Source organism: Pneumocystis murina, assembly GCF_000349005.2.
Source record: "Pneumocystis murina B123 chromosome Unknown supercont1.7, whole genome shotgun sequence".
Taxonomy (NCBI): Eukaryota; Fungi; Ascomycota; class Pneumocystomycetes; order Pneumocystales; family Pneumocystaceae; genus Pneumocystis; species Pneumocystis murina.
The window spans coordinates 173020-194307 of record NW_017802365.1 but is presented as its reverse complement, the minus strand read 5'-3'; the positions used below and the strand labels follow the sequence as shown (position 1 = coordinate 194307).

Below are 21288 nucleotides of genomic sequence, written 5' to 3'. Positions count from 1 at the left end.
TTTTTGCCGTCACAGCCCTAAACCCTTAATCTTAAAAAAGTTAATCTTGGAATCACAAAACTAAACTTAAAATGTTTAGTAATTTTTATTCTAACTAACTTGAACTAACTTTAATTTTAGTAAGTATTTATGTTTGAAAGGACTCAAAAAAATAAAATTTTATAAAAAAACATGGTAAAAAAACCTATTTTACCTTAATTCATTACTAGTAAGACACTAAAAGTAAATGGTATAAAAATTTAATGTTAAAAACGTAACCAAATAAATTCGAGGAGACTAAGAGAGGATGAACTAACTAATCGGAGGATCGGAGTAAACAAAAGGCCTTGCAGGAGTGTGTATTATTAAGCCAGCTGGGAGTATTCAACTAAAACAAAAGATCAATTTATTAATTTCATAAATCTTCTTCATATTCCGTCAAAACGAAGAAAACATTGGAGACGCGTGAAGAAGGTCCTCGACGGACCACGCGTCGGCGTAGAAAAAAGCAGGATGAGCTTGACCGGGAAAATGTTGCTCGCGATACTACACATGATTCCCTATCGGCTACTACCATCGATGTTTCCGATCCATCTGTAATCCCTGGTCCTTCTATTGCCGCTCCTTCTACTTCCACAATACCCTCCTCATCTTTAGCTTCATCTACTGAAACTCCCTCTGTTTTGCCTGGAACTTTAAGCGCTACTCGGACCGCTTTACAAAGACTTAGTAACTTGAATGAGGAGACCTGGTTACAGATTGGTACGGATCACGTGAAAAGACGCGTCTCGTGTCGCGTCTCATCACCATATTTAATTAATAATGTGTCATAGGAAGATTGGCAGAGCAAATGAATGAATATGAAAGGGCATTGACGAGTTATGAATGCGTATTAAGACATAATCCGTACTCAGTGGCAGCAATGACACAGATTGCATCTATTTTGCACGCGAATGAACAGTATCAAAGAGCAGCAGAATACTTTCAATCGATTTTAAATATAGATCAAAGTAATGGTGAGATATGGGGCTCTCTTGGTCATTGTTATTTGATGATGGATGACTTACAAAAGACGTATACGGCGTATCAACAAGCACTGTATCATTTGCAGAATCCAAAAGATCCTAAACTTTGGTATGGGATTGGTATTTTCTATGATAGATATGGATCTTTAGAACATGCAGAAGAAGCATTTTCTCATACTATTCAAATAGACCCATTTTTTGAAAAAGCAAATGAAATATATTTTCGTTTAGGGATTATTTATAGGCAACAACATAAATATCCACAAAGTCTTGAATGTTTTCGATATATTTTGCAGAATCCTCCAAAGTCACTTACGAAAACAGATATTTGGTTTCAAATAGGTCAGGTGTATGAGCAACAAAAGGAATATAAGCTTGCAAAAGATGTTTATGAACATATTTTATCGGAAAATCCAGATCATGCAAAAGTACTTCAACAATTGGGCTGGCTTTGTCATCAGCCCAATACGTCTTTTACAAATCAGGACCATGCAGTTCAATATCTTACCAAATCCCTTGAAATAGGTAAATATGTTAAATATATTTTCAGTTTATTCATACTATTTTTTTAGATAGTCATGATGTTCAATCCTGGTACTTTCTTGGACGATGCTATATGGCTCAACAAAAATACAATAAAGCTTACGAGGCGTATCAGCAGGCTGTTTATCGTGATGGGAGAAATCCTACTTTTTGGTGTTCAATTGGTGTATTATACTATCAAATCAATCAATATCGAGATGCACTTGATGCATACTCTCGTGCAATTCGCTTGAATCCATATATATCTGAGGTTTGGTACGATTTAGGTACGTTGTACGAGTCTTGCAATAATCAAATTGGCGATGCATTGAATGCATATCAACGTGCTGCTGAGCTTGATCCCGGCAATCCACATATTAAGAGTCGTCTTCAATATTTACGTAACGGAAAAGCTACTGGATCTCATCATACAACTACACTTCCACATCCTCAAGATATTAATCCTTCCAATTGTCAAAATTCTAATCTTCCGGCAGAAATATCAGCACAATGGTCTAAGTCTCCACATTCTTCTGCACTTGTATCTTCAACTGTAAATGATGACATAGGAAAATTGCCTCTATTACGTCCTCGTTCTAATGAAGTTGATTCTCCTTTACCGGCTCAAACATCAGATATTTCAAAAAAATCTTTTATACATGTTACATCGAATGAACGTCATGGACAACATACTCTTTCTCCAACAAGTTATCATCATCATATTCCTTCAAATCCTTATGATCATGAACGATCAAATCATTCTAATCATCCACATCATACATCTATATACCCCCTTCAGCCCTCGTTGGAATCACACAATGGATCACATCCTGTTTATCATTTGGCATGTCCCGGAAATGTAACGGAGGAATCGTCACTTACACCTATTCATTCTAACACATTTAATACAAATCATGATATGAAACACTTGAATAATCAGCCTAACTCTCATTCATCTCATACAAACCATTCCAAATCTTCGAAACAATCCGTGGAATCCATCATTCATCATGACGCAAAAGAAACTTGGGAGACAACCAAAAGGCAAAAAAAATGGGATGAAAAAAGTGAAATATATGAGCAAAAAAAGACTAGTTCCTTAAAATTTGGGACAAAGGAAATGTCTTATGAAAAAACTAGTGAGAAAAAAGAATCGTATACTCATAATTCATTTAGTAGGAAAGTCTCAAAAGAATCTTTAAAAGTAAAAGAATTAGAATCCAAGGAATCACCTAAGAGTTCTAAATATGGATCATCAGGCACTCAAAAAAATTTATCGTCAACATTTTCATCTATCTCATCTGCTTCTAAATCTTTAGAATCACTCGAAAGTGATAATTCAAGTCAATTGATCAATAATTCTACAAAGAGCAATTCCGATTTGGTTAAATCAAATAATATAACTGAAATATCCAATGATGGTAATATTGATACGGATGGAATCAAAGATTCTATTTCAAAAAATGAATTGTCAAGTTCAGAGAATACACAAAAAATCGAGTTAACTGTTCGAAAAATAAATATTAATGAAAATTATGACAATGATAATGAATAGTTTTTTATAATTACAGTTTCTTTTACATTTATATGTAGTATAGATTAAGGACTTTTTTGGGTATAAATTTAGAATGGCTTAATAATATTTTTGAAACTAAAAGGGATATCAAAAACAAGGCAAAATGCAATGTACCAAGGATAGTAATATAAATTAAAGCTATATATTTTAATTATATATTGTGTACTTAATACATTAGAACATAAAAGCAATTTGGTTCATTAATTGAAACAGCTCATATTAGACTATAATTAGCTTTTTCGTTGAAGAACTCTAAGTACAATACAAAACTTGGTTTAATTACGACATATTCCATCTTTTAAAACTAGGATTAATGGAAATCATTATTTTATATTTAATAACCATAAATAATTTAATATATCGGTTTTTTTAACATTTAATTTATAATCTTTTAAAGGATATCACATTAAAGCTTTAATTTCAATCTATACAAATACATTGACACATACATCATATCAATTTTTTAATGCTATAATAAACGCATAGTCTTAGAGTTTTATACCCCTCATATATATATGTTGCACATGTTATATATAAATTACTATTTCTGTATCAACTTTATATTAGATTTGTGCCCTCTTTTAACTCGTATTGTTGTTTTATCATTAACCACCTTTAGGTTCGGCAATGTTAGATATTACACTTTTCCGAAGCTCTGTTAAAAAGGCTGTCCCTTTTGCCATCAAGTGGCCTATTTGCCATATATTAACAAAGATATCACCAAATAATATACTCTATCAAACCTCGGCCGCTCCAAATAGATGTAGTCGACCCATTCTTTGTCATCCATTCATTATTTGCCATTTTATAAATCTCTGGTTTATCTAAAACAAATAATATATAACACTTTTAGTGTAGATATTTTTATGTACCTTTAGCTGGAAATGATGCATCATTGGCCCGATCTAAGGCGGATTTCCATTCTAATATCCATTAAATCCTTCTATAAATAAAGAATACACAAAAACAAAACAATTGTTGTCTCTAAAATTAAAATATTAATTAATATACCTTTATTTAAGTATGAAGAAACTTCTACACTATTAAAACCTCTAACAGGAACATATGTTGTTTCTACAAATGGAGTTTTAGACAAACGAAAAGACGTAGATTTAGAAGTTGAAGATCCCTTTCCTGAAGCCACACCTATAGGAAAACCAGTCTTTCCTAACACTGTCCAATTAGATTTACGTCCATTTCCACGTTTCCCCCTACACATCATATTTATTAATATTTTTAAAAAAATAAAAACTTCAAAAAACACAAAAAAAACAAGAAAAAAAAAGCACTTGTATAAAGCAATATGGGATAATACCTTGATTCTACTTCATCTTTCAAAGGCATTTTAAATCCTTAAAATAACCTCAAATCCTAACTTAAATTTTACACTTTAAGACTTAATAATTTCTACAGTGCCAAAAAAGTTAGGGTTCTTATAAACAAAATTAATATTATAAGCATAATTATTTTCAAAAAAAATAAACATATCATGTCATTAAGTATTATTAGAAAACATATGTATAAATTTTAAATGATTATGAAATTATCTATGATCATTTTTATAGTATCTTCTAAAATATTCATTTTTTTTACGTCCATATCCTCTTCCATATCCATAATAATCATCATAACGTCCATCATAACGTTCTGCATAATTTATACGAAAATTCCGTTCATTATAATAGAAATTAAAACGATCATGCATTCCTCTATCATAGTCATAACGATTATAACGATTATATCTATGATATAATAAGGGCGGCAATTGCCTGTTTTCCTGTATATAATCTTTTTAATATTAGTCTAATGCTTTAAAATAATTTTAAATATAATTTCTTTCTAAAAAAAATACATTTTTTTGGAGGACCATAATATTTCCCAGGTGTTGGAGTCCCTTAATGTTTAAATAAATACTAATTCATTAGAATTAATAAACCTACGTGGTCTATTACGACGTGCGCGGTCTACACTGATAACTATATTAAAAACAATAGATTTAAAATTATTTAAAATTAAACCTTAATACTTGCCCATATCGTTCTTCTCCTGTTAATCCTTCTCGTGCAGCATTTGCTCCTTCTATCGTTGACATTTGAACAAACCCAAATCCTCGGGATTCCTTTGTATGAGGATCAATCATAATTTGACATTTTTCAACTTTTCCATAAACTGAAAACATTTCTTTTAATTCTGATTCTTTTAACCTCTCTGCAATCCCTGTAACAAATAAATTTAATCCTTGATTTTGTACTATTTTTTTATCAGTTTTTCTCTTTTTCAAAAAAACTTTAACTTCTTTCATCATTCATATTTTCTCTAAAAATACAAAAAAATCTTAATTTTCTTAATTTTTAATACATTTATTATTCACCTTATTAATGATCCCGATGTATTTGTTTTTTCAACATTAACTTCTAAATCAACTTTTTCCTCATCACCTTTTAAAACTTATTAAATAAAAAATTATATTACTTAGTATTATTTACCTTGAACTTTTGAATTAGATGATTCAATCATGTTTATTTTGAATATATTTTTTTAAATTTAATGTTTTTTTTACCCCACAAAAAAAACCATATTAGATCTTTTATTAAAATCAAGTTTAAAAGAAATAATATTAAAAAATGAATTAATCTATGATATAATAAAAGGATTTATTTAAAAACTTTCTTATATGTACATTAAATCTTTTTGGGAAACATCAAGAAATTAAATCTAATTATATATTTTTTTAATTTCTATAGATTCTTTTATTGATCTTCGAGAAATTAATAAAGCCAATTTATAAATAATTTTACATGATTAACAGAAATATCCTTTGTTAAAACAATCAAAACAAAAAAAGGTTTTTTATATAAAAATATATAAATATTATTGTTATTAATAATTTATACAAAAATATTACAAAATATTCATTATTTCACTCATAAAACTACATTTCAATCGATCAAATATTATCATTATATATACATATTTTTGTATTTTTTTATATCTATCTTTTATATATCTAGACAAACTTGTATATATTAACATAAAAGTTCATGAAACTACAAAATAATCTTTTGTTCTTTTTTTTCTTTAATTTAGTTTAGGGCTTTTTTTTTTTCCCATTAAATCATTATTAATCTTCCACTTTTCTTAAATAGGATTATGATGTCAACATATAAATTATAGCAAGTCGTTTTAATAGTTTTTATATGAAAATAATTGTAAATATTAAAAAAAAAAACAAATCAATTTGTAATCATCTATACCCTCAAAAATATATCTAAATTATAATAAACTATAATAAATCTCATTTCCCATATATTTAATAATTTATGTACTTTTTTATCATTATTCTTAATCTCATTTCTCTTTTTATATCTCTATTTGGCCAGCCATGTTTATTAAATTAATCGTTTTCTTACAAATGTCGGGAATATATACATGTTTAATAATATGATTTTTATAGTTTTAAATATATATTTATAAAGAAAAAAGCACTTTAAGATAAAAAATATTAAAAAAAACTTAAAAATTACTATATTCATGTATAATATAGTCCATCTTTATTAATTTTAATAATATTTTTATGTGTATACCAATATGTGAACGAAAGAAACTAAGGATTATCAAAGCCATTTCGTTAAAAGAAATTAAAAGAGCATTTCAGAAGTTAATGAACTCTAAAATAATCTGAATTGATCAGTACTTTTCTAAAGGAAATCATATACAGATTATTAATATTAGATTTTTATTTAATTACAAAATTTAATAACAAATAAAAACAAAATATTCAAAAGCATTGTTTTATATAAATTTTTAAAAGGTTTTTTTAAAGTTTAAAATATAATAAGTATAACTAACTTGACGTTTTATTATTATAGATCTGGTATCTTTTAAGAAATATAATTTGTTATTTATTTATTTATTTATTAAAACATTGATTTATTAATTAAATTTGCTAGAGAATAAAGAAAAAATCCATGCGATATTTATTCTCATATATACTATTATATCCTTTTCTAAAGGGAATACATGCATGTAAGTTTTATATTAATAAATCATAAAATTTATTAACATAATATAGCACTAATTACTCAACAAGTGAATATCCATGAAGTTTTTCCTCTTAAAGATGTTGTTTTATACCCGCATGAAACTTCTAAAAAATCTATTGATTCACATTCATCATTTGATTTAACTTTTACGTTACCTTATCATTATCAACAAACGGAATACCCAGACTGGATGAAAAAATATGTTAAATTAACTATGGTTCCAAACTTAGATTTGCTGAGTGAGGATTCATATTTGAAAATCCATAATGAAGACGGAGAGGTTATAAGTTCAGAAAGAATTGATAGGAATAATTATAGAGTTTATCGCGGAGATGCATTTATAACATATACAGAAAACAACACAGGATTGTTGGAAAAAAAATGGCATAAAATTGGATGGGCAAGGATATCGCTTCATCAGGATGGAGACTTACCGATATTTGAAGGGGCATTTTCATTATCGAATGATTTTTATACCGTAAAAACAGCAGAAAATTACATGTTACTTAAAGAAGCTCATGAACCAGAAATTTTTGAGCCTAAAAAAAGCATGGTGTTATGGCGTGAATCAAATAAACCGCCTAAAACTTTAAGGAAACGGAGCAATATATATCTAGATAATAAATGTTTATTAAATAGCTTATATGATGATATGGTTCCTATAAATCTAGCAGCATTATCTTCCAATTCCAGAAAAAGTAACGCCGCTGAGAAGTCTAGTTTATTTTCTTCTAGAATTCGATTAGCAGAATATATTGGGGATAATTCTGGATGTCCAAAGTATAAACAAATAGCTTATGTTGGAGCAGCTCTTGACTGCAATTATATTTCGATGTTTCAAAGTTCAATTGATGCAACAAATCATGTTATCCATCTTTATAATAGAGTAACAATACCCCATATTTGTTTAATAAAATTAACATATAGGTATCTTTGATTTATGAGGAAACATTTAATATTTCCTTAGGATTATTGAATATAACCATTATGAATAGATCATGTCCTAAAGAGAATCCTAAAGTTTTATGGAATGTCGCATGCTCATTACAACATAACATTAGTACTCGTTTAAAACATTTTAGCCTATGGAGAACCCAGATTAAAGATAATATTGCATTATGGTCTCTATTTACAACATGTCGAAATACTATGGAAGTAGGTATTGCATGGTATGGGGTTCTTTGCCAGGATATTATCTCAAAGAATCAAGATATTAATTGGGTTTCGGGGACAAATGTTATAGCAAGTCCGAAAAATATTGAACATGTTGTACTTGCTCATGAAATAGGGCATGGTAGGTATATTATTTCTATTAATAGTTTAATATATTTTTTTAGGATTTGGTGCATCTCATGATTGTACTAGCGAAACATGTAAGAATGAATCAGCTTCATGTTGTCCTTTAAGTAGCTTATTCTTATGTAATTTAAACTTTCTGATTACAATAGGTACCACTATATGCAATGCAAATGAAATGTATATAATGAATCCAAAAAGTTCTATAACAGCACGAACTTTTAGTCAATGTACTATAGGACAAGTATGCAACAATCTTAAAAAAAAGCACGTTAATTCTAATTGTCTGGTAAACAATAAAAATGTTAGTTTAATTTCACAAAGTTTGTGGCTTTTTCATAATCTATATATTATTTTAATATATATTAGAAAAGTGTGGAAATGGTATCGTTGAAGATGGAGAAGATTGTGATTGTGGAGGGGAAGAAGGTTGTAAAGGAAATTTATGTTGCAATCCTAAGACATGCAAATTCACAAGAGGTTCAGAATGCGAGTAGGATTACCCTTTTACAAATATATTATAAATTTACTTTATAGTGATTCTAATGAAGTTTGTTGCATAAAATGTCGTTACGCACCTAAAAACACTATTTGTCGTTCCTCACGAGGAGAATGTGATCTTGTTGAAGTATGTTCCGGTACATCTTCAATATGCCCTCGAGATAAATTTAAAAAGGATGGTACGCCATGTGGCAATAAATCTAAATGTGCATCTGGCATATGCACAACTCGCGATATGGTAATTCAAATTAATATTTAATTTCATCTAAATAATTTAGCAATGTATTAACCATTTTAATAATTCCAAAGGATCATGTCATAGCTCTTGTGTGCTTTTTTGTGAGTTAGGGGGGGTTTGTATATATTCAGGATTTCAAAGTTATTTTATCGGTAAATATTTTTATTCTTATTTTCTAAAATAAATAATATCTAAAGATGGAACACCATGTGGATTTTATGGTTATTGTTATAAAGGCAACTGTATAGAAGGCAGTTATGGAAAACATTTAAAATCATTATTAAGTGGAGTAATTCCTCTAAAAGTATCATGGAAAATATTAAAATAATGATAGCTTAAAAATTGGATCTTTATTATCATTTTTATTTTAGGACTTGTTCTTGCGTTTTTGATTAATTGTATTTTTAGTCGATGTTTCTCACATGTTTCTCAGAAAGAAAAAGTAATTGATCAGGATTATCAAACAGATCATATTCCTATATATACGAATTATCCATACAACTATGATAACATACCTAATTATATACCACATATGCAATACAATCCACATAGACATTATCATAACTTTAATGAAAGGAATTTCTATTATGAGGCTAATCCAAATTTGCCTACTAATTAGGCAAATAGATATAAATAAGATATTATGTATTTATATTCTTTATATTTCTTTACAATAAATTTGCAATATGTTGCGGATTTTTATAAATAATATCTTTTAATATTTATGCTGTGCCTATTTTTCCGTCATGAAATTATATTCAATTTAAATTAATATTGTAAACAATATTTTTAATAGAATGAATTAAAATGATTAAATGATTTTTTTAAAAAATATTGATTTGAAATATTTTTATATCAAATCAATTAAAGAGATAAGCTAATTTTTCCAATATAGACTAAAATATAATCTATAATCCATAATAGATTTTACTTTTCATTTTCAATATCAATATTCAAATCACACATAGTTTTTATTTCTAAACCTTTTTTGACCAATTCCATATGTATTAATGACAACTTGGCAGCCCTTTTATATTCATTACTAATTTTTAATATTTTTTCATATATCATATCTTGTTGACTTGGTTCTATAATTATAAGAAACTAAAAATCAACTTATTTCTTTACACAATTATGTTATACATACCTTATTTATATTGTCTATCTTAGCAGATATTTTTGATTCCAATATCAATTGTATAAGTTCTTTCTCCATATTATTTAATAAAAATAAAAAAACATTTGCCATTTTTCTAAGGTCTACATAACTAAAAGGTTTAAGATATAATATATACGCCCTTTGCCTTATATATAAAAATAGATTATCAACATGTCTATTTAGATATATATCAAGCATAAAATCATTTTTCAATCTATTTAAAATATCAAAACATTTTAAATAATTAGATGAATAAAATGCAGTCACTATTTCAAAGACTTGAGGCTCTAACTCATGCAACTTCCAAAACTCCACATTATCAATGATATATTGCTTAAGTTCAGGACGAGAAAATGAAGAAAGAGCACAAATAACCGCATATATGACCAAATCATTAACAGATATAATCTATGATATAATCAACATAAAAATTAAATCAAAGAAATATTACATCATTAAATTCCATGTCTTCCTCCATTTTAATCATGCAAAATTTCAATGCAGCTTCTTTATAATTCTCTAAATTAAGATAAATCAATCCAGATATCACTTCAATTTTAGAGGTAATTTCATTTTTGCAAGACATATTCTGTATTTTAATAAGATATGTATTTGCATTTATAAAATCCTTCAATTCCAAAAATATTTTTATCATATTTAATAACGTATCCATACTATGCTTTGATGTTGCGCAATATTCATGTACTTTAAAATAGAATTTTAGACTATTTTCCAGATCTCTACACAAATAATAGTAATTTGCAAGATCTTTATACCCCATCTATCATCATTTAGTACTGTTTCTCTAGAAACTATGAAAATTTACCCTTATACTTTCTTTTATAAAATTATTTTTATAATTTTTTAGCCTAGACTTCAGCTTTTGAAGTATATTTTTTGTATTTTTTTTTGTTTCATGAATCCACTCCGTATCTAAAACTATATTGCACTCTGAAGAGTCTTTTTGTTGCAATCTTGTAACTAATTTTTCATATAAAACAGTATCCAAAGTTTCTGTTTGAGATAATTCAATAGCAAGCTTAAGTGCTTCTACACAAAGAAATGAACAATGCTCAGAGATAAATATTAGACGCTCAATACGTGTATAACCTAATAAAGTTATCTTTTAATTTCATTAATTAGTATTTACCTTTATAATTATTAATATAACTATTTAAATCAAAAGTAGGTAAAGAAATATCTAAAGTCTCATCAACCATAGTTGAATCCGGATATATGAAAAGGATTTTAAGGCTAAAATAACCTTTGTTTTTTAATAAATTAAAATGGTTTTTATAATATTCTTAAAACGATACTAAAGAAACATATATTCAAATAAATATACTAGTTTTATCATAAACTATATACTTTCCTAGTTCTAATAACTGATTAATTGGCCATCTTCTAATAGGAAGTATTGAAAGATCTGAAATATAACCAAGACTATACATTTCATAAGCAGTCCATGCAATCATAGCTGAAATAAGTATAAAAAGTATAAAACAAAGGGAAAATACCAGAATTATCACTACATAATTCAATAGGAGGAAAAAAGAGTGGAAGATGTTTATAAGGACTATTATTTAATGTTGTATATAATCTAGAAATTTTTAATATATATATATAAATAAAATCCATACATAGTTTTTAAAAAAGAATTTCTAGCAACACCTCCACTTATCACAATTCCTGTGATGTAATCATCAATTTTTTTCAATCCTAAAAGAAGACGGTGGGAAATATGAGTGAATGCAGATATTTGTAATGATCTGGCTAAACTTTTAAGTTGAAATTCAGTAAAAGAAGACTTTTTAACAATTCGATCAACAGAGGAACCTAGTCCCGAAAAAGAAAAGGCAAGCTTAGATTGATTTTCTGGAGTTTTCATAAGAAGATCTGGCAAATCCCAAATAGTATCAGTATCAGTTGATGTATCATAGCTTTTTGACCAATTTTCAAGAGCTTGTCCAGGCATCATACCATTCCAATCAACTTTTAAAAGTCTTGCACATTTATCAATCATATCTCCCACTGAAATATCCAAAGTAGATGCCAAAATATCATGATCTATAACACTTCGTGATCTTATTAATAATGTATGTCCACCTGAAAGTAATAAACTTAAATAAGGAAATTCTGGAAATTTTCCATTATTAATCAACCGAGGAGTAAGGGAATGTGCTTGCTTATATCATAAATTAGTCAAAATTATACATATAAATCAATACCATATGATGAATCCCAATCAAAGGGACACCCAAAGCTACTGATAAGCCTTTTGCCGTATTTAAACCCACTGATAAAGATCCAACCATCCCAGGACCTTGTGTTGCTGCAATTAAATCTATCTATTTAGGTTTATATTACTCATAAAATACTCAAATGTATTATACATTCCGTTGACCACGAATATGTTCATCAAAAACTTGTTTTAAAATACGAGACAATTTCTTTTGATGTGATATAATTGAGACTTCTGGATGGATTCCTTTTAACAATTAAATCCATCCAAGAACCTTTCTAAAATTTACCGCCAAACTTTTCGTTCTCATTCAATGATCTCTCTGTTTTATGATATATAACTTTAACAGAACCCTGATTCTTATCATCTTCAAGTCTAAAACTTAGAAAATTGCACTAGAAAAAGAATATAAAACACACAAACACACACTTGTATCATCACATGATGTTTCAATTGCTAAAATCCTTAATTCTCTATAAAATCTCAAAATTTTCCGCGGAAAAAGGCAATCCCAATAATTCCTGCATCCAAAAATCATATAAATAGTTAATTCTTCTTTTTCTAATAAAATTCCTTAATAATTCTAAGTTTTAAGATTTTCAATTTTTTCCTTGATGTTAAGATTTAATTATACAACCTCAAAAATAATGATTTCTAAGAAACTTAAGTTAAAATGGTAAAAACAGATAAAGAAAAGGGAAAAAGTAAAGTTATAAGCTCTCTGAATTCACTTCCTGATTTTTATATTGATTTTTGCAATATTGATGGTAAAATTAAGGCATTAAGTAATCTAAATATTTAAAAAAAATAGATATAAAAGAATATGAGAAATGTATTTTTTCATCAGAAACATTAGAAGATCAAGAAGAAATCATAGATTTAATTGATGAAAAGTGTCCAGTTCATGAATATGTTCAGAAACATAAGAAAATAAGTCATAATAAATTTAGGAAAGGGACAGATGAGAAAAGAGAAGGAATTATGTAAATAACAAAATAACTATTGATATATTTATATGAAAATTAGGCATTATTTACTTCGGTGGCCTATTGTGATATTTATCTTTGGATATCTTTTTATTTTGTCGTAAGATTTTTTCAAAAGTGATTTTAATTGATTTAAGAGGTCAGAATTTTATATATAATAACACGTTTTTATATAGAATTATATGAGAGATTGTATATATGGTAGAATTATGTTTATGAATATTCTTTTTCTTATTTATCTAGGAGAGGACAAAGACAACGTCTTCGAAAAAAACTTTATAAGGCAGACTCATATACAGAATGGAAACAAGCAGCTTCGGAGCTTGATAGATTTCTTGGGAATGATAAATGGATGGAAGATCCACAGTTTGATTATTATGATTATCAATTAATTGATAAAGTGTCAAAATATTTGAAAACATATAGGAAAAATGAAGATTTAGAGGCTCTTAAAAGTGCATTAGAAACATGTATCAAGCCTAATTTTGGTATTTTTTTATTTTAATAAAATTTTTCTTATTTCTTAATAGGAGGTATAGAAAATCCATTACTATATAGCCAAACATATTTTGGAACAAAATACTTAGCTGAAGGCTATATAACTGAAGGTGGTTCTTTCTTTTAAAAGGGGGAATTTACATTTAATTTCTTTTAGTTGAAAAATGTTTAATATATATGATTAATACTCCCAAAATTCCAATTGAAGACAAACGATCTTTTTTTGAATATTTAACCAAGAATTACGGGCATTCTGCATTATGCTTATCTGGGGGTGCTACATTTGCGTACTTTTCTACATTTTTTTTTCTTCTTTAATATCACTAGTTTTTATCATCTAGGCATAATCAAAGCATTACTTGACACGAAACTTCTCCCGAACATAATCACAGGAACTAGTGGAGGGGCTTTAATTGCATCATTAGTATGTACACGCACTGATGAAGTATATATTTAATTTTGCTCTAAACATATTTACAAGCACTAGGAACTTATGGCGCTTCTTGTTCCAGAGTTATCACACAAAATCACAGCATGTAGCGATAAAACACTTGTATATGATTTTATCTTTAGTCTTGTTTACTAATCTTTTTAGACATGGTTAAAAAGATGGTGGAAAACAGGCGCAAGATTTGATGCAGTGGATTCGTATTAAAGTAGTTTATACATTATTAAATGTTAATTAGAATTTAGTGCTATTCGTTGCACATGGTTTACTAGAGGAAGTACTACATTTATGGAAGCATATAAAAGAACTGGTAGAATATTAAATATATCGGTTGTCCCTAATAATATTCACTCTCCTCCAAAACTTTTGAATTATCTTACTGCGCCTAATACTGTAATATGGTCTGCATTAATAGCAAGGTTTATAATATATCTAACATTTTTAATATATTTTAACTTTTATTAGTGCTGCTGTTCCAGGTTAATTTTTAATAATCGAAATTATATCAATCATAACTAATTATAAAAAAGGAATTTTAAACCCAGTGCCTCTCATGTCAAAAAATCCAGATGGTCAATTAGCTCCTTATAATTTTGGTAATAAATGGAAAGATGGTAATTTTCAATATTATAAGAAGTTTAAGACTAATGTTTAGGATCATTACGAACAGATATCCCTATTCATTCATTACATATAGTAAAACACAGAAAAATAAATATTAAATGATAATTAATATTTTATAGTACTTTGATGTCACGTATTCAATAGTGTCTCAAGTCAATCCTCACATTAACACATGGTTCTTTTCGCCTAGAGGTTCAGTTGGTAATCCTGTGAGTCATAAAAGAGGTAAGGGATGGAAAGGAGGATTTCTTGGTAGTGCTATCGAACAATATCTTAAGGTATGTAATCCATATTTATTTGTATATATATATATTTATTACTTTAATAAAAGCATGATATGTTCAAATGGCTTCGTTTACTGAGAAATCTCGAACTTATGCCTAGACCTTTTGGCCAGGATTGGACTCACATCTTTCTACAAAAATTTGAGGGAAACATAACAATCTTAGTAATTTTTATCCTATCTATTAATCATAACTTATCATTTACTAGCCAAAAACCATAGTATCTGACTTTTGGTATATATTAACTGATCCTGATGAAACACGCCTTAATCGAATGATACTTTATGGACAAAAAGCAACTTTTCCAAAATTATTATTTATATCTCATAGAATGAGAATTGAAAAACTTATCGAACGCGGCTGTCTTTATACACAATCTCCATATACAGAAAAACCTATTCAAAAAATCCATTCTGCACAAAATTAAATAGAAAACAATGAAACTATTCCTTCAATTAAGTCGCATTTTTTTTACAAAAAAATACAGGAAAAACAGTGATATACGTAAATAATACTAATATATTTCATAATTCTTTTTGTTTGACTTGTAATTTTTTCAAGAACATTTCTACCTTTTTCCAGTGCTCTATATTTTTTTCTTTAGCAAAGTCTTGTAGTTTAGGAATCGTATTAATAGGAACACGGGCTTCTTCTAATGCTTTTACTTGATTTCTAAGTTGGACAGAAACATCCTTCTTGTTCATTAAAAAAAACTTATTAATCTTCAAACAAACCTCCAATAACTCCATATATTTTCTGACATGAGATTGAAACGCATCTTTTAATAAAGATTCATCTTCTTTTGTTGTAGATTTCTTAACAATTATTTCAATAGCTAAACCTCCTTCTTTTAATAAACTTGAAATTTTCTTTAAGAAAAAAATAAGAAAATACTTTAAATTATAAAAATATACCTTTTCAATTTCATTAAGTTGCTTTAAACGGTTTTGTACCTTATCCATTTTATTCAATTCTTAGCTAAAATATTTTTTAAAAATTCTAATATTTCAATATTTAAGATATTTAAAAGGAAGTTATATATTATCTAACAAAAAATTTATGAAAAATCAAAAAACAAGATGTTTTAAAAAAGTATTAGTAATAATTTTTTAAATTAATAACTGAAAAGTAAATATTAATTTTAATCAAAATAAAAAATAATTAGAATCAATTAAGTATATTTTTAGAATATTTTAAACCAAATTAAAGATCATATCAACTTTCTTAAAATCTATTTTTTAGAGAAATTGTTTCCTTTAGTCAAGTAATATCTTTTTTAAATTTCTTAGTGCTTTTTAAAAAATAAATGAGTTTTTTACCAACAACTTTTGTCTTTTTTAGAAAAAAAGATACGATTTTAACTCATTTATTATGATTTCTACTCATAACAAATTCCATTTCCTCTTAACAAAAAATATCTTTGCAAATTAAACTATCTTCTCTATGTATAAACATTTCTACTTTGTTCAGAGATATTTCCACTACACTTTTTTTGTCTTTTAATTGATAACAATTTCCATTATTCCTTAATACACTCCCTACTTGTTCATTTATCAACTTTTATATCTTATATCTCTTTCTAATAAATAATGGAAAAAATGTAGGCCCAGATTCTGAACATTTCTAATAAATAATGGTTTTTGAAGACATTTAAGACTTCTTTTCATCCTGTAACATAGTTTTCTGGATATTTATTACCAGAAATCCTTTATCTTTTTTTTCTTAAAAAATATCTAACAAAGACATTTTAAGAGTTCCTCTTCATCTTTATGCAAAAACTTCAGATGATTCCAATCAAACGTATATTATTTAAAATATTTTGTTCTAATTTAGACTAAAAAATATTGTTCATATCTTCTATAGCAATTAATTGCATGGGATAAAAACGCCAAAGCTTCTTAAACACATATAATACAAATATATACTATCAATGGAGAGAAAATAATGGCTCTTTATATCTTATTTAGTCTAAGATTTCACAAAAATATTGGTCATTTATCTAATTCTTATTTTTCTATGAAAAATTAATCAACTTTTAAGCAAAAAAAAAGAAATACAAATAATAACTAAGAAATATAACATTTCAATAGTAAAAAATTTAAAATATATATTTTTCTAACAAAAATTAAGGAAATATATGTTTTTATGATTTTTTTGAGGTCAAATTTCAATATAAAATCAACGTCAAACCTTTGACATAAAATATCTAAAAATAAAAAATCCATAAGCAACCCAAGAAAAGACATTTAAAAGATAATATGGAATTGATTTTTTTGTAAAGAATTAATGTTTTCCAATTTTTCCAGTTTTTTTTTGAGATTTATTGATAAAGATTCATTAAAAATAATTCAAACAAAAGGTGCTTTCAATTATAGCTTTTTTTTTAGAAAAAAATTAAGAAAATAATAGGAAACAACATTTCGTTTGAGAGATGGTATCATAAATATCTTTTTTCCCCGGAAAAAAGATATAAATCATCAAAAAATTCATTAAATACGTTTTTCAAAAATGTTTTAATAAGAAATTTCAATTCAGGTTTATTTATTTTGTTTTAGTAATTCTTACATGGAATAGATAAATCCATTTTTAGGAAAGGATTTTTCAGAATCAAATTATCAAAGACTTTAATGTATTTTAATACTTTAAATCATGGAATTCTACCAATTATTGTAGTAAAATTTTAACTAAAAGAAAGATTTAACAGATTTAGAGCATGCCTGAGTATATGTATATAAAGAATGGAATGGGTATGAGAGTTTTAGAAGCATTAGTTTATAGTTTGTTAACAAATATAAAGATAAATTTCAATTTCAAAAAAAAAGGTCTATATTTACAGATAGAATAAACAGAAATGATATTCTAGTAAAAGATATTATGGAAGATAGATTGAAAAATCCAGTGACTATTTCATCTCCGGCAGTTCTTTCTTTAATTAAACATTATAATATTACTAATCCTTTCGAAATCAAAACAACAGGCCCTCGGGGAAGGTTGTTAAAAGGAGATATTCTTGCACATGTCGGTGCAATAAATAAAGATTTTCCTTTAAAATTGGTAAAAATTATCGAAGAAAAAGAAAAATTAGATCTTAGTAATCTAAAAATAAAACCAAAACAACCTATAGAAAACTCATTTATTTCAATAATTATTCCTGTTTGTCTTAAATCCCTTTTATCAATGAAAGAAAGTATTAATGGTATAAAATCAATACTAATATAATATTCTTACAAAAATCTAGAAAAATTAAATATTAAAATAGAACTTTCGGATTTAATAAACAAAGCTATCTACAAGGGATCCCAAAAAGTACCTTCTATTTTTCTTAAGAAACCATCTAGACAGGAAATTTTATTTTCTAACGTTTTAGAAGAAATTCCAAAATATTATAATTGTATAAATGTCAATATAAATAATGAAGACTTTCAAATTGATTATATTAAGGACAAGAAAACAAATGTGTTATGGGCATCACCTAAAATTATTCGGTGGTTTTATATTTATTAATTAGTTTTATATTAATTAATATAGTATCGAAAATATAATATTTCCTTCCTCTATATCATTAAGTTTAGAGGAAATTCTTGAAGCTCCAGAACAAAAATTAGAAGAGTCTAAAGAAGATTTAGATATAATAGATTTTCTAGCAGGAAATCTATTTGACAAATCATCTATGTCTACTAAAAAAAAATGCCCTTACTATACAACATTTATAAGGATAAAACTGGATAAATCTTATACAGATATTTATGTTGCAAAGACTTTTATTAAGGAATTAAAAAGCTGTATCGAAACTCCAGAAACCTTATTGTTATAAGCTAAATTTATTTTATGATAAAATATTTTTAAATTTAATTCATGTATTATATACAATCAACGGAATTTATTTCATAAAAAAATAATTCATATATTTTTGTTCTCAGCCGTCATTACTATATTTTCATTAATACCTTTTTCTAAGGTATAACTATTGTCAAAATATTGATTTGGATGAGAAATACTTTCTTGTAAAGAACCAATTGAAGGATGTGTAAATTCGAATACTTTTGTGCAAGCAATATGATAATGTCTTTCAACAACGGCGTCATTAATTTCTTTCAAAGCTTTTGAATCGCGAATTCCCATACTTTCTAAAGAAGCATTTAAACTTTCAATAGAAAAATGTCGAAATGGACAGCCATGAGAATCCCCTGTACCTGGTTGAGGACCAGTAAGTATCTGCTGGCAACTTTATTTAAAATTAATTTTTAACTTGTAATTCAGATAAATGATATTTACCTGTAAGGTTTATAATTTTTACGGTTGCCTTCTAGTCCGTAACTATGTCGTACATTATATCTATATTCTTTATTAAATCTTTCATCGGATGTATTTGAAAAGCTTTTTCTCCAAAATACTAATGCTTCTTCAACATCTAAACCAATTCCCTTAATATTATGAGCATTAGTGTAGATTCTTCAAGGTAAAATATACTTTTAAAAATAAACCATATTGAAGTCTTCCAAAATGTTTTAAGTGTTTATCCTTTCTCAGATTTAAATGTAAATTACGTTGACATAACGGAAAATGTTTAACAAGCTTTATAAAAATATTAAAGTAATGCAAGCAATTACATATATACTCACAAAATCTATTTGTGATGCAGTAATATTTCCAATAGTAGCTATTGTACTGGAATATTCTGGCGCTGCAAATCCTAAACTTAAATGATTTAATATAGGCAATAATCTATCATCTTCATCAAGACGAGGTAATATTCTAGCAGTTAACTAAATAATATAAGAATTGATAAATATTTTAATTATTTAAAAACCTCCAAAGATTTTTCTAATTTTAAAGAGAATTCTTCAGAAATTAAACTTATTTGTTCTGATATAGGCACATAAGCTTTGCCTTTTTCTAGAAAAACTTTGCGTTTTTCTACTAAATCACAAACCTTATCAAAATCCACCTACTCTATTATTATTGCTGTTATATAGTATATAATAATTATTTCCTTAAAAAATGACTCTTTTTCAATATTTCTTTGTAGCGAATCGCTCAATTTATCCAATTTAGATCGTTTTTCATCTTCAGAAACCTTAAATATATTGTTAAACAAGTAGAAAAATTCAAAAAAATAACCATTTCCCAGTCAAAATTCAAACTATTTATAAATGCAAGTCTTTCTTTGGCATCATCTTGTAAAAATCGGAGTCTTTCAAAACATTATTTAAAGTTAAAAAAAAATACACCAAACTTAAATAATGTCATTTCTGCCCTTATAAAACGTTTCCTAAGTTCTTCTCTGCAGAAATATAAACTTTAAATCTCTTTATTTTAAAGAAATGGCTTACGATCGACAAAATGCTAGCTTTAAAATATAATGACTATAATGATCTTTTTTTCGTTCTTGATCCAAAATTGCCCCCTTTAAAGACTTAGACGTATTACTACTAAGAGGGAGATGCTTTTCAATCAACGGTTTCAACATAATATCCATTTCTTTAAGAGTTTTATTTCGAAAAAGTCCTGATTCAATTTCATTAAGAACTATCCAATTTTTTATAAAAAATATTCCTGAAAAACACAATTCTAACCATAAAGCCTATCAATTGCCCAATTTTCAAACTCCTCGATAGTTATTTCTTCTCTAGGCTCCTCGAGATAAAAATTAAGACGATTTGGATATTCATTATAACGTAAGACCTGTACATCAAAATTTCCATTATTTTGAATTATTCTCTTCTTATTTGACCTAAACATTTTAAATGAATGCTGAGCCTATGTATAAAATCCAATAAATATTTTTATAAGTACATCCATTGGCTTAACAAATTTACTTTATTTTTTCAAGATTAAGGTCTTCATATATTGTTACCAAAGCAACG

At 26.9% G+C, this 21288-nt stretch overlaps 10 protein-coding genes across 10 annotated transcripts; 4 read left to right on the top strand and 6 right to left on the bottom strand.

The window, feature by feature from the left end:
- The first annotated feature begins 316 nt into the window (after nucleotides 1–316).
- Nucleotides 317–3093, top strand: PNEG_02701 (hypothetical protein). The gene is made up of 3 exons (XM_007876534.1): nucleotides 317–741; nucleotides 813–1529; nucleotides 1577–3093. The coding sequence occupies exons 2-3, from the start codon at nucleotides 830–832 to the stop codon at nucleotides 3079–3081; spliced, it is 2205 nt and encodes a 734-aa protein (XP_007874725.1). The 5' UTR covers nucleotides 317–741; nucleotides 813–829; the 3' UTR covers nucleotides 3082–3093.
- A 614-nt stretch (nucleotides 3094–3707) lies between these two features.
- On the bottom strand, nucleotides 3708–4446 carry PNEG_02700 (hypothetical protein; the record flags this gene model as incomplete). Its single annotated transcript, XM_007876533.1, has 5 exons — nucleotides 3708–3793; nucleotides 3846–3926; nucleotides 3975–4025; nucleotides 4114–4313; nucleotides 4418–4446. 5 exons carry the CDS (start codon nucleotides 4444–4446, stop codon nucleotides 3708–3710), a joined length of 447 nt encoding a protein of 148 aa, XP_007874724.1.
- A 199-nt stretch (nucleotides 4447–4645) lies between these two features.
- Nucleotides 4646–5619, bottom strand: PNEG_02699 (hypothetical protein; the record flags this gene model as incomplete). Its single annotated transcript, XM_007876532.1, has 7 exons — nucleotides 4646–4890; nucleotides 4955–4996; nucleotides 5043–5071; nucleotides 5121–5352; nucleotides 5396–5418; nucleotides 5474–5540; nucleotides 5589–5619. 7 exons carry the CDS (start codon nucleotides 5617–5619, stop codon nucleotides 4646–4648), a joined length of 669 nt encoding a protein of 222 aa, XP_007874723.1.
- A 1451-nt stretch (nucleotides 5620–7070) lies between these two features.
- On the top strand, nucleotides 7071–9799 carry PNEG_02698 (hypothetical protein; the record flags this gene model as incomplete). The annotated part of the gene is made up of 10 exons (XM_007876531.2): nucleotides 7071–7128; nucleotides 7175–8031; nucleotides 8073–8439; nucleotides 8483–8551; nucleotides 8594–8764; nucleotides 8811–8934; nucleotides 8979–9180; nucleotides 9221–9332; nucleotides 9378–9469; nucleotides 9515–9799. The coding sequence occupies 10 exons, from the start codon at nucleotides 7071–7073 to the stop codon at nucleotides 9797–9799; spliced, it is 2337 nt and encodes a 778-aa protein (XP_007874722.1).
- Nucleotides 9800–10107: 308 nt separating this feature from the next.
- On the bottom strand, nucleotides 10108–11559 carry PNEG_04289 (hypothetical protein; the record flags this gene model as incomplete). Its single annotated transcript, XM_019757808.1, has 5 exons — nucleotides 10108–10284; nucleotides 10328–10747; nucleotides 10791–11120; nucleotides 11166–11449; nucleotides 11490–11559. 5 exons carry the CDS (start codon nucleotides 11557–11559, stop codon nucleotides 10108–10110), a joined length of 1281 nt encoding a protein of 426 aa, XP_019613374.1.
- PNEG_04288 (hypothetical protein) lies at nucleotides 11490–13119 on the bottom strand (the record flags this gene model as incomplete). Its single annotated transcript, XM_019757807.1, has 7 exons — nucleotides 11490–11816; nucleotides 11857–11939; nucleotides 11980–12524; nucleotides 12568–12687; nucleotides 12733–12827; nucleotides 12871–12956; nucleotides 13001–13119. 7 exons carry the CDS (start codon nucleotides 13117–13119, stop codon nucleotides 11671–11673), a joined length of 1194 nt encoding a protein of 397 aa, XP_019613373.1. The 3' UTR covers nucleotides 11490–11670.
- Nucleotides 13120–13254: 135 nt separating this feature from the next.
- Nucleotides 13255–16259, top strand: PNEG_02696 (hypothetical protein; the record flags this gene model as incomplete). Its single annotated transcript, XM_007876529.1, has 18 exons — nucleotides 13255–13348; nucleotides 13393–13564; nucleotides 13608–13667; nucleotides 13712–13768; nucleotides 13811–14055; nucleotides 14098–14175; nucleotides 14223–14352; nucleotides 14393–14510; nucleotides 14553–14618; nucleotides 14661–14713; nucleotides 14759–14932; nucleotides 14979–14992; nucleotides 15044–15127; nucleotides 15169–15209; nucleotides 15257–15415; nucleotides 15469–15585; nucleotides 15630–15925; nucleotides 15983–16259. The coding sequence occupies 17 exons, from the start codon at nucleotides 13255–13257 to the stop codon at nucleotides 15846–15848; spliced, it is 1881 nt and encodes a 626-aa protein (XP_007874720.1). The 3' UTR covers nucleotides 15849–15925; nucleotides 15983–16259.
- Nucleotides 15946–16477, bottom strand: PNEG_02695 (hypothetical protein; the record flags this gene model as incomplete). Its single annotated transcript, XM_007876528.1, has 3 exons — nucleotides 16336–16477; nucleotides 16156–16290; nucleotides 15946–16113 (listed from the first exon to the last, which is right to left on the bottom strand). Exons 1-3 carry the CDS (start codon nucleotides 16381–16383, stop codon nucleotides 15946–15948), a joined length of 351 nt encoding a protein of 116 aa, XP_007874719.1. The 5' UTR covers nucleotides 16384–16477.
- Nucleotides 16478–17614: 1137 nt separating this feature from the next.
- PNEG_02694 (hypothetical protein) lies at nucleotides 17615–19298 on the top strand. The gene is made up of 6 exons (XM_007876527.1): nucleotides 17615–17780; nucleotides 17831–17956; nucleotides 17996–18090; nucleotides 18132–18168; nucleotides 18219–18617; nucleotides 18660–19298. The coding sequence occupies exons 1-6, from the start codon at nucleotides 17708–17710 to the stop codon at nucleotides 18923–18925; spliced, it is 996 nt and encodes a 331-aa protein (XP_007874718.1). The 5' UTR covers nucleotides 17615–17707; the 3' UTR covers nucleotides 18926–19298.
- A 23-nt stretch (nucleotides 19299–19321) lies between these two features.
- On the bottom strand, nucleotides 19322–21163 carry PNEG_02693 (hypothetical protein; the record flags this gene model as incomplete). Its single annotated transcript, XM_007876526.1, has 11 exons — nucleotides 19322–19646; nucleotides 19697–19845; nucleotides 19892–19996; nucleotides 20044–20187; nucleotides 20232–20317; nucleotides 20370–20386; nucleotides 20428–20498; nucleotides 20543–20615; nucleotides 20658–20705; nucleotides 20755–20950; nucleotides 20998–21163. 11 exons carry the CDS (start codon nucleotides 21161–21163, stop codon nucleotides 19322–19324), a joined length of 1380 nt encoding a protein of 459 aa, XP_007874717.1.
- Nucleotides 21164–21288: the final 125 nt, after the last annotated feature.

Bases quoted from the DNA above. Each gene is read 5' to 3' on its own strand.
- PNEG_02694 (XM_007876527.1), top strand. From the start codon at position 17,708: ATGTTTTCCAATTTTTCCAGTTTTTTTTTGAGATTTATTGATAAAGAT. The intron at 17,781-17,830 runs GTGCTTTCAATT...AGAAAATAATAG, and splicing joins AAAAATAATTCAAACAAAAG to GAAACAACATTTCGTTTGAG. The intron at 17,957-17,995 runs GTTTATTTATTT...TACATGGAATAG, and splicing joins AATAAGAAATTTCAATTCAG to ATAAATCCATTTTTAGGAAA.
- PNEG_02701 (XM_007876534.1), top strand. From the start codon at position 830: ATGAATGAATATGAAAGGGCATTGACGAGTTATGAATGCGTATTAAGA. The intron at 1,530-1,576 runs GTAAATATGTTA...CTATTTTTTTAG, and splicing joins TACCAAATCCCTTGAAATAG to ATAGTCATGATGTTCAATCC.